General features: G+C 39.9%; 1 protein-coding gene across 1 annotated transcript in view; it reads left to right on the forward strand.

Moving 5' to 3' along the window:
- syt8 (synaptotagmin 8) overlaps positions 1-14,661 on the forward strand; it is a 55,791-nt gene that overhangs the window by 11,619 nt on the left and 29,511 nt on the right. Inside the window, exons 3-8 of the mRNA XM_008108068.3 lie at positions 2,604-2,767; positions 5,833-5,931; positions 7,387-7,554; positions 9,020-9,187; positions 12,958-13,075; positions 13,534-13,667. Of these exons, the coding sequence (XP_008106275.2) occupies positions 2,604-2,767; positions 5,833-5,931; positions 7,387-7,554; positions 9,020-9,187; positions 12,958-13,075; positions 13,534-13,667 (851 nt within the window). The remainder of the gene's footprint in view (positions 1-2,603; positions 2,768-5,832; positions 5,932-7,386; positions 7,555-9,019; positions 9,188-12,957; positions 13,076-13,533; positions 13,668-14,661) is intronic.

The following is a 14,661-nucleotide window of genomic DNA, read 5'->3' on the forward strand; positions in this document are numbered from 1 at the left end:
ATCCAAATGCAAGCCTCAATTTCCTAGCAAAATCTTCATTATTTTATTCCTGAATGCCATTGAGAACTGTTTACAAGCATTTGTGTGAGCCTACAAATTTAGAAATATTTATTATAGGAATATCACTTATTTACTCTTAGGGATACAGTTATGGCCAGGATCTCTTGCTGTAAGAAAATTCTGTAAGCAAAACCACAGAAAGTACTATCCTCCATAGTATGGGACACATACTGTGGAGATTATATCAAGAAAGTCCCAAATTATGGGAGCCAAACCACTGGCACAGATTTTAGTTGCAGAACAGTGACTTTCAAGGAACACAATTATGCCAAGGCATGTGCTCTTTTTATACCTTTTTTTATAAATACTCTCTTCCTCCTCCTCTTTGGCTGCTGCTGTGTCACCAAAATTTGGCAGTGCAATAGCAATATTGGCAGTGGGGTCTGTGAAAAAGAGAGGATCCAACATGTATTCCATGGGCCATGCTTTACCCTTTAAAAAAACTTACGCTCATGGGAGAACAGAAGAACCTCAAATATTCCATGGGAATATGGGAGTGCATGGGAGTCAGCCAAAATTTTCTTGAGCAATTTTTCATCATTTCCAGAGACCCAGGAGCTGGGCAGGATATCAGTTTGCCCAATAGCAAATAGCCTCCATTAAACACTATATAATATGTTAAAATGTTAATGTACTTTTAAATGTGAGTGGACCACCTTTATATCCTGGGAAACGGTATTTTTAGACTCAGTCTGCCATTGCCCAGGAGTTTTGGTCAATTTTGCTGTTTGTCTTTGTTGTTGTTGTTCACAATAACAGAATAGTTTGTGCAGTTTATATCAGTTAAAGCAGTGGTTCCTAATCTGTGGGTTGCGGGCCACCGGTGGGCTGCAAGACCTAAAACAAGGTCTGTGAGACATGCAAGGAAAACCAGCTCTAAATTATTAAATATGGTTTTCTGTGGGCAGGCAGATGGCGACTACTGGATGGCTTATGTTCTGTATCAGAAACTATTGCTGATGTGGTCTATCCAATGCAATTTTCTGACTCAGCACCAAACTGAATCTAAAGTTGACCAAAGACTGATTTGTAATCCTTTTGGTATTAATGTTGGTGAGTGGTCCCTGGTCAAAACGGTCCTTGGTCAAGAGGTCCCTGGTAAAAAAGAAAGGTTGGGAACCACTGGGTTAAAGGCTGAAAAAGAATCTGGGAATGCTAAGGTTGCATTACACTGGTCAGCCCGGCTATAAAGTTTATGGTGGAATAAGAATAACAGATTTGTAAGGACAATTATGAAGTAGATTTTCACCTATAAAAAGAACCTAGTACCATTTTGGAAACAAGATTGGCATAGTAATGCTTTCCTCACAAATCTATGGCCATCAGCAACAAAGTATGGCCACCAGTATGTTTCCAGTTTCTCTTTTATTGTTTTACAAATTGTATTTGGTAGTGTAAGGCAAGAGAAAACATTGTTTGGCTGTTTGTTCTACATGTTTTACACAAATGTGCCTCTCCATATTCCCTCAAACATATATCCAGCAAGGAAAAAGGGAACTGTGACTGACTCTGCCACCTGGTGGGAGTCATTGTGACAATTGGATGGAAATACATATACCATAAAATAGAATGCCACTGGGTACTTCTGAAGGTGATACAATAAGCACATTCAATTGGCTGTCTTTTCATGTGGTAGAGCTTAAGGGAAAATACTTTGGAGGTCTAGAACTGCCAGAAGTCTTCAACCAGCATGGCCAATGGAAATGTAGTCCAGGGGTGTAATATATTCCTAACTCTGGTGGTAATACTACTAATGTATCTTGTGTCTGAAGTAAAAACTGTATGGAAAGCACACAGTTATTTTCAAAGAAATGTAATTAGTTATAGTTTATGTACAAGTCTCGAGTACTTATTTAACACTATAGTTATAGACTCAAAAACTAATTCATTATTTAGCAAATTCTCCCTCCCTCCCTCCCTCCCTCCCCCCAGTGAGGCCAACCCTCTAGAAACATAAAGTAACTAAAATTATAGGTGTACCACAAAACTAAAGCAGTGTTCTTATCCCTCATGGCGACAAAGCCACCACCGAGAAGGCCCTGTCTCTCATCCCCGCCAGCCGTGCTTGCAAAACAGGTGGGATCGAGAGCAGGGCCTCCCATGCCATATAGTAGCCAATAAAATCACAGGCATTATATAATGTAATTAAAGTAACAATGACATAGTTACATTATATAATGCCTGTGATTTTATTGGCTATTATATGGCAGGGGAGGCCCTGCTCTCGATCCCGCCTGTTTTGCAAGCGCGGCTGGCAGAGACGAGAGACAGGGCCTTCTTGGTGGTGGCCTTGTCACTGTGAGGGATAAGAACACTGTTTTGTAATTTTACTTTCAAGCTCTGAAAGGACCAATAAAACAATGGTGCTTCATTTTTGACATTTTTATCTAGATAGTTTTTTTTAAAAAATTGTACTTCTTGGTGCTTGAAGATGCTACCAGAAATCCCAGTGGTGTTGACTGGCTTTGAGCAAATTTGCTTCTATAAAAACTAAGAATGAACATTTTATCTTTTTTGGTTCTTGTATCCTAATGCTTGAACAGTGCCAAGATGGGCTCTCATAGCCATTGTGATTGCAGTGGGTCTGGTCCTCCTCCTCCTCCTCATCTGCATCATCAAGTGCTGTTGTTGCAGGAAGAAACGCAAGAAGAAGAAAAAAGCTGTCGATATGACTAGCATCAATGGTCCTTCCACCACAAAACGTCTGGTATGTTGTCTCACTGCTCTCTTGCCTATGGTAAAACAAGAGCAAGAATGTCAACCAAAACATGGTGAGTGTTGAGGCAAAACTTGACAAGAGATTTCACAAAATGAATTGTTAGTAGTTTCTTCTGAAAATTTTCATCACAGTCTGGTGAAAGTTAACAAAATGAAGTTTCATGGATTTATCAGTAGAATGGGGTGGGAATACACCTTTGTAGTGCAATCTAGCTGGTCTCAGCAAAGGCTGAGATTGGTAGCTGACTTGGCTGAATTTCTAATGCTTCCTGCTTCTGACAAAAACAAAGAAAAAAATTACTGAAACTAATTAACACAAGTCTGACAAGATGTTATCACCAAGAATGATCAAACCTTAACTACTACCCTGTTTCCCCTAAAATAAGACATCCCCAGAAAATAAGACCTAGTAGAGGTTTTGCTGAATTGCTAAATATAAGGCCTCCCCTGAAAGTAAGACCTAGCAAAATTTTTGTTTGGAAGCATGCCCGCTGAACAGAACACCAGAGCATGCAGGATTGGTAAATGTACGTACCATAGATTGTTGTACATGGAAATAATGGTAGGAACAAGAAATTACTGATAGGATTCACAGTTTGTCTGGTTATACTGGTTTCTGATGACAACTACTGTACAGTATATAATAAATGTTCATTTTTTTGTTCAACAATAAATGTGAATTCTTCTTCATGGAAAAATAAGGCATCCCCTGAAAATAAGACCTAGCGCATCTTTGGGAGCAAAAATTAATATAAGACACTGTCTTATTTTAGGGGAAACACGGTACTTGGATTCTAGTGCCATGTTTATCATGAGTATAAACAGTCTTTATTCAGGAGCACTATGTGCCAAAGTGAAGATATCTTTAAGAGAGTGAAACATTTTGCAAGACCTGGGGCTCTTTCACACTATATAGTAATTGCACTAGAAATTCACCTTCAAACAGCCATGGTTACTAGGCTTGTACACGGATCCATTTTAGCCATTTTCCTTTGGCCAATCCCGCTCCTTTGGCTTGGTTAGATGGCCATAATTGCAAGGGTCCAGCCATCACTGGTTTCTGTCCATAACGGGACCACGTAGCAGCCGATCACAGCTCCTCCTCCTCTTTTTGGGAGCATGCGGTGCACAAAAGACTGCCTCTGCGTGCTCCACCTTCCTGTGAGTCCTGCCTGTTGGGCCATTTGGAATAGAAGAATGTCGTGACGTGTCTTATGCAAGCTGTGACAATGGGGTGACCACTCAATTGTTTTCAGTTGCATCCTCATGCTTCAGTGTGATTGCCTTGCCTTGCTGCTGCACAACTTGATTTTTTCTTGGCTTGGCTTGGCCTCTCTGGATTTTTTTTTCTTTTTTTAAAATTCTTTTTATTTTGTGGGACTGACTGGGTGTTGGGAACGTGCGGATGGGGTGTGTGGCACACACATGTTTGGGGACTTTGGAGAAAGAAATAGCATCTCTTTATCTTTCCTCTTGTGGTATGCTTTACTTTAGAAATATTTGGGTGACTCTGAGAGCCTTGAGTAACTCTTTAGATTCTTTCTTCCTGCCTTCCCCTCCTTCAGAAAATACTTCTAAAAGATAATAATTATTAAAACAAAAAGAAAACCCTCATTCTCAGAAAACAACTGCCTAGTTACCTAGCACCTTCCTTTAGAAACGAGTTTTCTATTTATATCACTCTGTGATGCTTGTCTCTGCCTTCTTAATTTTCTAGTAAAAATATAATAACAATAAGTATTGGCTGACTGCTGCCACTTTCCAGTAGTACAAAGAACAACTACAACACTTAATTGGGCTTCAATCTGTGGAGAAACTTGGCCAGAATCTTCTCCTTCAGAAAATACTTCTAAAAGATAATGATGATGATGATGATGATGATAATAATAAATCCCAGAAAACACAAAGAAAACCCTCAATCTCAGAAAACTACTACCTTACCTACCTACCCTAACCCTAACCCTAAAAATGATGGGAAGGGAAGCCTGGGAAGCTCTCCCATTGCTGCCAATGGGTCAGATCTGGCTGTATTTTTTGGCTGCGGTCTTTAAAAGGCCATCCAGCTGCACGCAGGTTTTTGGAAGGCACGTGAAAATGGATACAGGAGTCTACCTGTATCCGGCCAGCAGAAATGGATTGAGGTTCAGCTGAAATGCACAAACCTAATGAAATTTCAGTGTAGCTCATAAGATGGAAGAATTTCAAATATCTGTTGCAAAATCACCAATACAATGGCCCTTTCACATTTGAATAATAAAAAGGATTAAAAACACTTTGTTGCTTGATACAACACTTTTCAAGGAATCCCTAGGTCCTCCTGTGAGACTCAATGACCAACTTTCACTAGAAGATGAAGTATTCTCTCTAGTAATCTCCAGCACAAATGTTGGATATAACATATTAATCAAATCTGTGAGTAATCAAATTGGCAAAAATTAAACCCACAAATATGGAGGACGATTGTACTAGTTTCCTGTCAGATTTTATTCCGTGTCAAAAGCATTGCATAATAAATAAGTTTAAAAGTGACAAAATAAAGGAAATCACAAGCAGCTAAATAGTTTTAGACCAAAAGTGGGCAACAGCGACCACATTGTCTGTGGCTTTAAACAACTCCTCCTCGGAAGCATAGCAGTTAAAAGGGAATACTAATATAATTGTTTGGTGTGAAATCCACATGCACTTTTCTATATCAGACCAATCTAATTAGGGAAAGAGAAATCCAGGCATTTTATTGGAGCTTGCTTTGGGAGAGAATCCAATTGTTTTTATGTCCATTCCTTTACTTTTGCTTTTGGTGCTCATTGATGGCATCCTGTACAGTTGTGATTTTCCCTGCTTGGTTTAAAAATGGTTCCTCATTAATATATCATTTGAAGTGTGCTTACTGCCTCTGACAAACCTGTTAGGGACTTTGAGCTGATATTCGGCTTCCAAGAGCAAGCAGTCTGTCAATCTGACAGAGTTGTGATGTAATGAGCAAGCTCCCTCCTCTGTTTCCATTACTGAGATTTAACTTTACTGTACTAAGAGGATGCTATTCTCTTGCTGTAGGTCCAACCTGATTTGGAAGACATTGAGTGTGGAAATGAGGAAGAAGAAAAACGCGGAAGGCTGCAATATTCCCTGGAATATGACTTCCGTAGCCAAGAGGTATTGATTCACTAACCGTAAGGTGAAATGCATATATTCCTTTTTTATCATCAAACAGGGCTTCTTTTTTCTTCCCAGCCTTTCAGATCCTTTGTTTTGATATAGCCACTTCTGTGTGTCCTTGCTTGCTTTAGTTATTAATGCCTAGAGCTTAAAAACATTCCTTTTAAAATATTCTCCCAGAATCCCAGAGATTTTTTTAAAAGGTAATATTTCCAAGTTCTAGTAGTCCCTGCAGTATCTTTCCTGTTGACAAAGATGGCAGCAGCTTCCACGTCATGGCAGCAGTAAACCCACTTTAGGTTTTAGATCACATTTTAAAGAAGCTGTTCAAAGTACTATATTCTGTCTTCAGATGATGTTCACCAGCCTGAATAGATCAATTTCAAGTTTGGACCAAGGGTGCATCTACACCAGTGGCTCCCAACATTTTTTTGACCAGGGATCACTTTGACCAGGGACCACTTCAATCAGGGACCACTCTCCAACATTAGTACCCAAAGGGTTACGGATCAGTTTTTGGTCAACTTTAGATTCGGTTTAGTTATTTGGGGTGCTAATTCAGAAAATTGCATTGAATAGACCACACCAGCTCTAATTTCTGATGCAGAACATATGTCATCTAGTTGTTGCCATCTGTTCACCCTCAGAAACCCATTTTTAATAATCTAGAGCCGCGAAACTTATTTTTGGTCTCACAGCCCACCAGTGGGCCATGGCCCCTAGATTGGAAACCACTGATGTACACTGTAGAATTAATGTGGTTTTCTCTGGCTCAGTGCTAGGCATCAGCACCCTTTAGCAGAGAAGGCCAAAGACTTTGTAAAACTAGAACTTCTATGATTCCATAGCATTGAGCCCAAACAGTTAAAGTGATGTCTGCATTAATTCTGCAGTGTTGATGCACCCTAAGATCTTGGGAATACTTGTTGCCTCACTGACAGGGCGGACATTGGAATCACTACCTTCCATTATCTTCCTTCTAGCTCTTAGCTATGTTGATTTTTAGTTCCATTGCTGTCTCACAAACAGACGAATACCTTTATGTTTCAGCATGTATCTAGGAACTGTTTCACATTTAAAGGACTTTCTGTGTTAAAATGTTGTATTATTTTTGTTCTACAGACAGTTTAATACATTTTAAACTTGATTTTTTATGTTTTAGCTATTTGTGGCTTTATTTGCATTTTAAAAATGCAACTTACTTTGAATCCCAGTGTTATGAAAAAGTGGGGTATAAATTTAGTGATGGATTAAAATATATGCCTGACTTTTGAGGTTATAAATGGGATTCCTTCCCATGCTTTGCAACTCCAAATTGGTTTTTTTAAGCTACCTGCTTTTGCTCATTTGTTTTTCCACTCTGATTATAGCCTTTTTCTGTAGTATCTGAGAATATCCAAATATGCATTGTTGCCTAATAATTTTAATATTTTGGCACCGATTCTCTTTCAGATGAAGGTTGGTGTAAAGCAGGCAGCAGATTTGAAGGCCATGGATAGTGGAGGTACCTCTGACCCTTATGTGATTGTCTATCTGACATCTGATATAAGGAAGAAATATGAGACCAAGGTTTACCGTAAGACACTCAACCCAGTTTTCAACGAGAGCTTCATTTTTCATGTGAGTGGATTGCTTTACTTTGGGTCTTTGGGTGAAATCTTCAAAACTACGCAGTGAACACTGTAGTTTAATAGACTCCCACAAGATTATGTCTATTCAGATGGCCAAATGCTATGATGAATCTAATTTTGATAAGCTGAGTAAGTTCTATTGAAATCAATGGGGCAACTTCCATATTAGGCGTTTGGGATTAGAACACTCATTTTCATTATGTAGTCAAAACAGTCTGTACATTGTGTGAAATGTTCATTCAACTACGTAATCCTGAATGCCCAAAATATGGGGATTGCTATAAATTCTGACTATGTGTGAAAGCTTCATACAACAATTTTGTTATGAAAGCTTCATAACAAAAATTATTGACAACATTGCCACATTTCCCAAAGGAAATGTTATTGCTAGTGTAACCGAGTCTCTTCCTTTTAAAGAAAGACTTTAAGATGTTAATGCTTTTAAATTTTGTTAAAGGCATCACAGAGATTTAAAAATTGGTGAATATCTGAAAACAAGTGTGTGTGTGTGTTTAAAAATATCAATAGCTGGGATAATTAAATTGATTAGGATAAACAAAAATAAGTATTTTCCATAGATAAAATAAATAAAATCTACAATTCTCTAATACAAGCTGTGGCAATAGACGTTTGCCTTAAATTGCTTATAAAATTACAAAATGACCATGGGTGATAAATGTATTTGTAGTCATAATAGCTGAAAATGGAGTATCCCTATTCATAGGCAGTATATTTGACAGAAGACAAATGACCTGCTTTCTTTATGCTTCTTTCTGTTCACTGCTGGAGGTTGACTGTTGAACAAGGTTTTCAAGCATGCTTTTATCATGTAATTGGGGGGCCTTATAATGGGGTTGGTGCTTTGTTTATTTATGTTTTAAACTTTTGTATCTTTCAAAAATAATTATATACAGTTAGATGAAATATGTTAACAGTTTTTAAATATAGTGTTAGATTGTTGTTTAAAATATATTGTTAGGTTTTAACTAATATCATAGTTAGAAGAGACCTCGTTGGCCATCCAGTCCAATCCTCTGCCAAGAAGAAGTAAATTCACATTAAAACCATATGTTAGCTGCCTTGAGTCCTAGTCAGCTAGGTGACGGACGGATGGAAGGAAGGAAGGGAGGGAGGAAGGGAGGGAGAAAAGCCAGCAAGATGGACCTTGGGTCCAATTCAATCAGGCAAACTATATATCCTTATACTGTGAAGGCTTGTATCTTGTACAATCAGGGGTGTGATTTCATCAGTTATGTTCAGAAGGATCCATCCAGAAATAAAGGATCTGCCCAAACTGCTGAACTCTAATCCCCAAAAGATAGGTTCAGTACCTTGGATACTTCTCTTAAAATTCAGCCCGAACCCTGGAGTGGATTCACCACCACAGTGAAATGGCCATTATTGGATCCCACTACAGAAATATGGAAATCAGACTGCTTTCTCCTTCTCTCCAGATACCACAGGGAGATGTAGCTGAAAACACGTTGGTGATGCAGGTGTATGATTTCAACCGCTTTTCAAAGCATGACATCATTGGTGAGATGCGCTTGCCTCTTGGCGATGTCGACCTGCAGCATGTCATGGAGCAATGGCATGAGCTCACAGCAGCGAGCAAGATTGAGGTTCGTAACTGGGACAGGTGGGGGGGACAAATAATCTCATAATATAGTGACACATTTAGCAGCATCTGGGGATTTCACCATTATATTAATCAAATATCGACTTCTGTATAATTCAGTACATTTGTATTGCTTTTATCCTTACGTCATTATGATTTTAAATAGGGGAAATGACTTTTTCCTAAACAAAATAAAGATGAGAGAAAATGTATTAAACATCAATCAAATGGAAATGACTTAATCAAAACCTTAAAACCAGCCATCCCAACAGAAAAAACATTATTAAATCCTGCCCTGTGAGTTTCAAGCCTAAATGTGTAGCTCTGTTGTACCAGTTTCCTGGTCACTTGCCTTACCTTAAAACGAGGTCCTTTGATGAAAATCTTAGATTTAAATCCAATTACTAATTCCAATTAGAGTAAATCCTCATCACACCACACCGTCATGAAGATATATGTACAAAACATCCAAGAGATTTATGAGCCAACTTACAATTGCACATCCCCCTCGATGGATTGTCACCTTGACGTGGTGAAGGGGCTTGCGTGTTCTAATGAACCTGAAGGCACAACCATGGGAGTCACACACTCCCAGGAGTGGCCACAGGGGAGGATCCAGACCAAGAACAATCCAAAGATCCAAAGACCTCAACGGCGGAACAGGCGGAGGATAACATGGTACATGTTACAACGGCTGTGAAGGCGGAAGAAGGCTGCAACAGACTGAGAAGCCACTTTCGTTGTGTTAACCACACCACTGCTGAGACCTCAATTTGTGAAGACTGTGTGTTGACCGGCCGTGCACCGACCTCCACACATTAAAAAAAATCACGCACAGGTGTCTTCCAAGAAATGGAGGACCATCATCCTCGAACTACGAGGGATCGCCTAAGTAAGTAATTGCACATCAGTAACTACTGCATACTAGGCTGTAATCCTAGACATTCTCAGTGATTCAACTCTTAGGTATGTTCCATTGGGACAGCTCCTCTTGGAACTAACCATTGGATGTAGGCCTTAAAGCAAAGTTAGGCACGTGATATTTCAAGGAATTTGGTTCTAGCCCATAATGGCTTTAAAGGTCAAAGTCAGGCCATTAAATAGGGTCATGATTTCAGCACAAAACCCTCAGAACGTAACCATAGCAGTCTAATGGAGGGACCCTCACATTGCCTTCCTTTAAGGCTGAGAGTGTGTGACTTGCCCAGTGGGTTCCACGGCTGGACAGGGATTGGAACTCTGGTCCCCCAGAGTCCTACTCCAACACTCAAATTTACCTGAGTCTAATGCATAATTTTTTTGGCTGAATTACATCACCAAAAATAAGGTTTGCATTAATTTGATGGCGCATTAGAATTGTGCATGTAATCCTGCCCGCTTCCTTCTCTCTCCCATGTTCTTTGTTGGTGCTGCCTTGATGCTGCTGCCATCACGGCCATCACCTCCTTCTCCTCCTCTCCTGTCTGGTCAGAGACTCACTCAGTGGCCTCTCCACCTTGACCTGGCAGTCCGAGAGCATAGCCAGGTGCAGATATCTTGCAGCCGCTGCTGTCACCTCCTCCTTCTCTTTCGTTGGATTAGTCACTTGCTCAGCAGCTGCCTCACCTCCTCACCTTGATTGGGCAGCCTGGTAGCTTGGTCTGATGGAGGGACATGGCTTTCCATTGCCTGTCGGATGGTCTACTACTTGTCTCTCTGTTGCAACCTGGCCTGCACTGTTGGGCCTGTCTCAGGATGCAGGCAGCGAAGAGAGCAGGAAGCGGGCACTTCCTAACTGGCCTCATTCATGAAGCCATCAACCCCCCCCCACCACCACCACCACCACCCTGGTTTTCAAGGCCTCATGAATGAGTCCAGTTGGGAACTGAGCAAGACTGGCAAAGGTGTGTGACACCCTATAAACCCGGGTGCCCTACAGTCAACAGAAAATCATTTTTTTTAGTAATGTGCACTTTCAAAATTGAGGTGCGCATTACATTCGATGGCGTATTGTACTTGAGTACTACATCCTACTGATTTATTACTGACATATTGCTGTTGCTGAAGTTGAGCTCCCCTAGGGGGCAGTATCTGGCAATGGTATGGCAATAAAAGACCTCTGGCTCTATTAAACAACACAGTCCTTTGTATCCCTTTTTATACCAGCAAGCCTCCATTTCTTCAAAATTAAGCTGAGGGAATATTCATTTTATATGTCTTTTATCACAAGCTCTGAGTAAACAGAATTGATTGGTTGTTGCAAGGGGCATTGCAAACCCATCTTTTCAATACAGTGGTGCTTTAAAAACCTACACAATGAAAGAAAAATCCAGCTCAATAAATCAACGAATTGCTCCATCTGTCTGCCTGCCTGCCTACTTACCTAATTAAGCTATTGGATCTGGGGATGGCCTGTAACATGGAAAAAAGTGAGAGACAAAAAAAAGTACTGAATCATGTTCAAATAGTCATGAAAACATTTCAGAAAACCTTGCCCTGTAGATGAACACATTACAGTGTTGCCTCACTACTTCCTTGCGACTTGAAGGTTGGGCTGCTGATCTGCAAGCTGCCAGGTTCAAATTCCACCTGGGGAGAGCGCGGATGAGCTTCCTCTTTCAGCTCCAGCTCCATGCGGGGACATGAGAGAAGCCTCCCACAAGGATGGTAAAACATCAAAACATCCGGGTGTCCCCTGGGCAACATCCTTGCAGACGGCCAATTATCTCACTCCAGAAGCGACTTGCAGTTTCTCAAGTCACTCCTGACACGAAAAATTTTTTTAGCACATAATTGGTTGATAAAGACTTAAAATAGTGTATAACAATGTATAAATATTAAAATAAATATAGTGTCCCTACTTTGCGGATTTTCACTTATTGCGGGTGGTCCTGGAACCTAACCCCCACGATAAGTGAAGGAACACTGTCTAGATTTGTACAGAGATTGGAGAAGTTACTTTTCGGAGTGCTGGCAGGGGATTCTGGGAGTTACAAAATGTTTCCAAGCTCTGCATTTCTGCATGCCTTTAAAATAGGTGCTTTGTCTGTTAAATGCTCCCAGAGAACTTTTTTTTCAGTTAGTAAGACTGTGATGACCAGATCTCCCCATATGTTTGCACGAGTTTAAAATAAAACAATTAAATAGGTCTTCATTTAGAGTGGAACAGCAAGGTTGTGAGAAGAGCACAAAAATGTTCCCCATAACAGTTTCATGGTTTAAATTAAATTCATCTCCACAGGCTGTGGTTAGTCCTACTGTTGCAGTCAACATAACTTGCATGCTTCCTGCATTTTCCTTCCAGGAGATTTGATATCAGCATCATGAGAGGGGAATTTGGTTGAAATGACAGAGGGAAAAGTTAAACATCCCTCTGCCATTGTTATTGCTCTTATTAAAACAGGAGCACCCATTCCTGCTTTGGTGTTTGTTTTTTAAAATCTGGAAATTTGATCACGCTTATTTCTGGTCTCTTTTCTCACCTTTAAGCATTGAAAAGTGGCATCAAAGCATCCCATTGTCTCTCCTAAAGAGAGTGGCTGCCACCTTTCACCACTATCAAACCGATGTGAGAGGAGCACTTCTGTGCATATATGGTTTGCCCTTCTTTTACTGCTGTAGTCTCCCAACCTCTCTCCAGTTATTTTCAGATGAGAAGAAAGATTTCTGGGATAAAGAGAATGGCTTCCATGCAGCTTTGGGCACATAGGTCTTTTGGATTCCCTCCTTTTGGCAGTTTGTTGAGGAACAAGGCTCATCGTTCTCACTTTTTCTTTCTTTTTTATTAAATAATAGCAAGAGCATCTGGGAGAGATTTGCATTTCACTGCGTTATGTTCCGAGCACCAGCAAATTAACTGTGGTCATCTTAGAGGCGAAAAAGCTCAAGCGGATGGATCCAAATGGATTGTCAGGTAATAAGAAAGGCTTGTTGAAGCTCATGGCACAGAATCAAATAATATAGCACAGACGAACAGACCATTAATGTACCTCGTTCAGTAGATGTCTAGAAGCCAAGAACCCTTCTTAACTAAATGCAAGATTATACGAGTTGATTTGACTTCCAATCGCCTTTGAGAAAAAGAAAAAAAAACATATCTTGGGCCCCTGTTAAAAGAATTGCAAGGGTATCCAATCTGTCATGAAAGAGAATATGTTTAAGGCTACCAGTATTTATAGCCACAGCCTAAAGATTTGTTACATTTTAGACTGTAAATCACAAAATCAGCAGGATGTTGGCTGGAAGGGTTTTTAGAGTTGTCCTAAAAGTAACACTTCTAGTCACTTTTATATCACAGCGGTTTTGGACAAAAAAATAGGAGCATTTCATTTTACCTTTAATTATTTCTGGCTCTTCTTCCAAATAACCCAGATCCCTATGTCAAAGTGCAACTTATTTTGAACAAAAAGAAGTGGAAGAAAAAGAAAACAAGTGTAAAGAAAAATACTTTAAGTCCCTACTTCAACGAAGCATTTATTTTTGATGTGCCTTTTCATCTGATCCAGGTATGTCTTCTATATTGATGGTGGATACTTGCTTCCAAATTCTGGCAACCATAAAGTGACCCTATCATGGAGTTTTCTAGGGTTGAGAGTGTGTGACTTCCCCAGGGTCATCTAGTGGTTTCCATGGCCAAGTGGGGACTCAAATCCTAGTCTCCACAGCCATACGCCAATGCTCAAACCACTATACTACACTGGCTCTCTGGCACCAATCACTTCATAGTAGGAAATCTTTTGCAGAGCTCAGTCCTGTGTGGAGTGGAAAAACTTTGAAGGTAACTTTGAAAAATGATAAATATAATGACATGGTCAGCAGTGGCAGGATGGTGCTCTTGGATTTCTACCACATCAGTCATGGATGGCATCGGTACATGTCATTCTATTCATCCTTCTTAAAAGTACCCTTCTAGGTTCAGCTCAAATGTTTAGAAATGCACTTGCTCCTGCATTTATATTTACTCTGCCTTTTCTTCTTGCCACATGCACCACATTTTCTGCATTTAAAAATGGATACAAAGGTGTTTTTTTTTGGTTTTTTTTTAAAAGGAAGTACCAACAGCAGATGCAACATAAACCACATGTTTGTTGTTTCTGAAAACCATGAGAGTCACTTTTCCCTGGAATCACCCAGTGGGCATTGCTATCAGCTTAAAGACATGCAATCGTGATAGGAAAAGCCTGTTTCATGAGTTTTTACCCATGTGTTTTTGTCTGGATGAGACAGGGGCTAACAACGTGTTTATGTGTTTGTTTGATTATGTCCTACCTTTGCCCCAAATGAGACCCAAAATGGCTCACAATGCAAATGAAAATGAATTGGTTGAGATAATATATACTGTAGTACAAAAGTTTCAAGTTTAAAGACCAAATTGAACTGAAATATAAACATTTAAAACATATTCAAAATTTAGTACAAGATACAGCAGAGCTGTTCTTCTGCCCCAACACATTTATTTATGTGTGAGATTGGAATCAACCAGAATAGAAATTCACAGTC

Source organism: Anolis carolinensis, chromosome 1, assembly GCF_035594765.1.
Source record: "Anolis carolinensis isolate JA03-04 chromosome 1, rAnoCar3.1.pri, whole genome shotgun sequence".
Classification (NCBI taxonomy): Eukaryota; Metazoa; Chordata; class Lepidosauria; order Squamata; family Dactyloidae; genus Anolis; species Anolis carolinensis.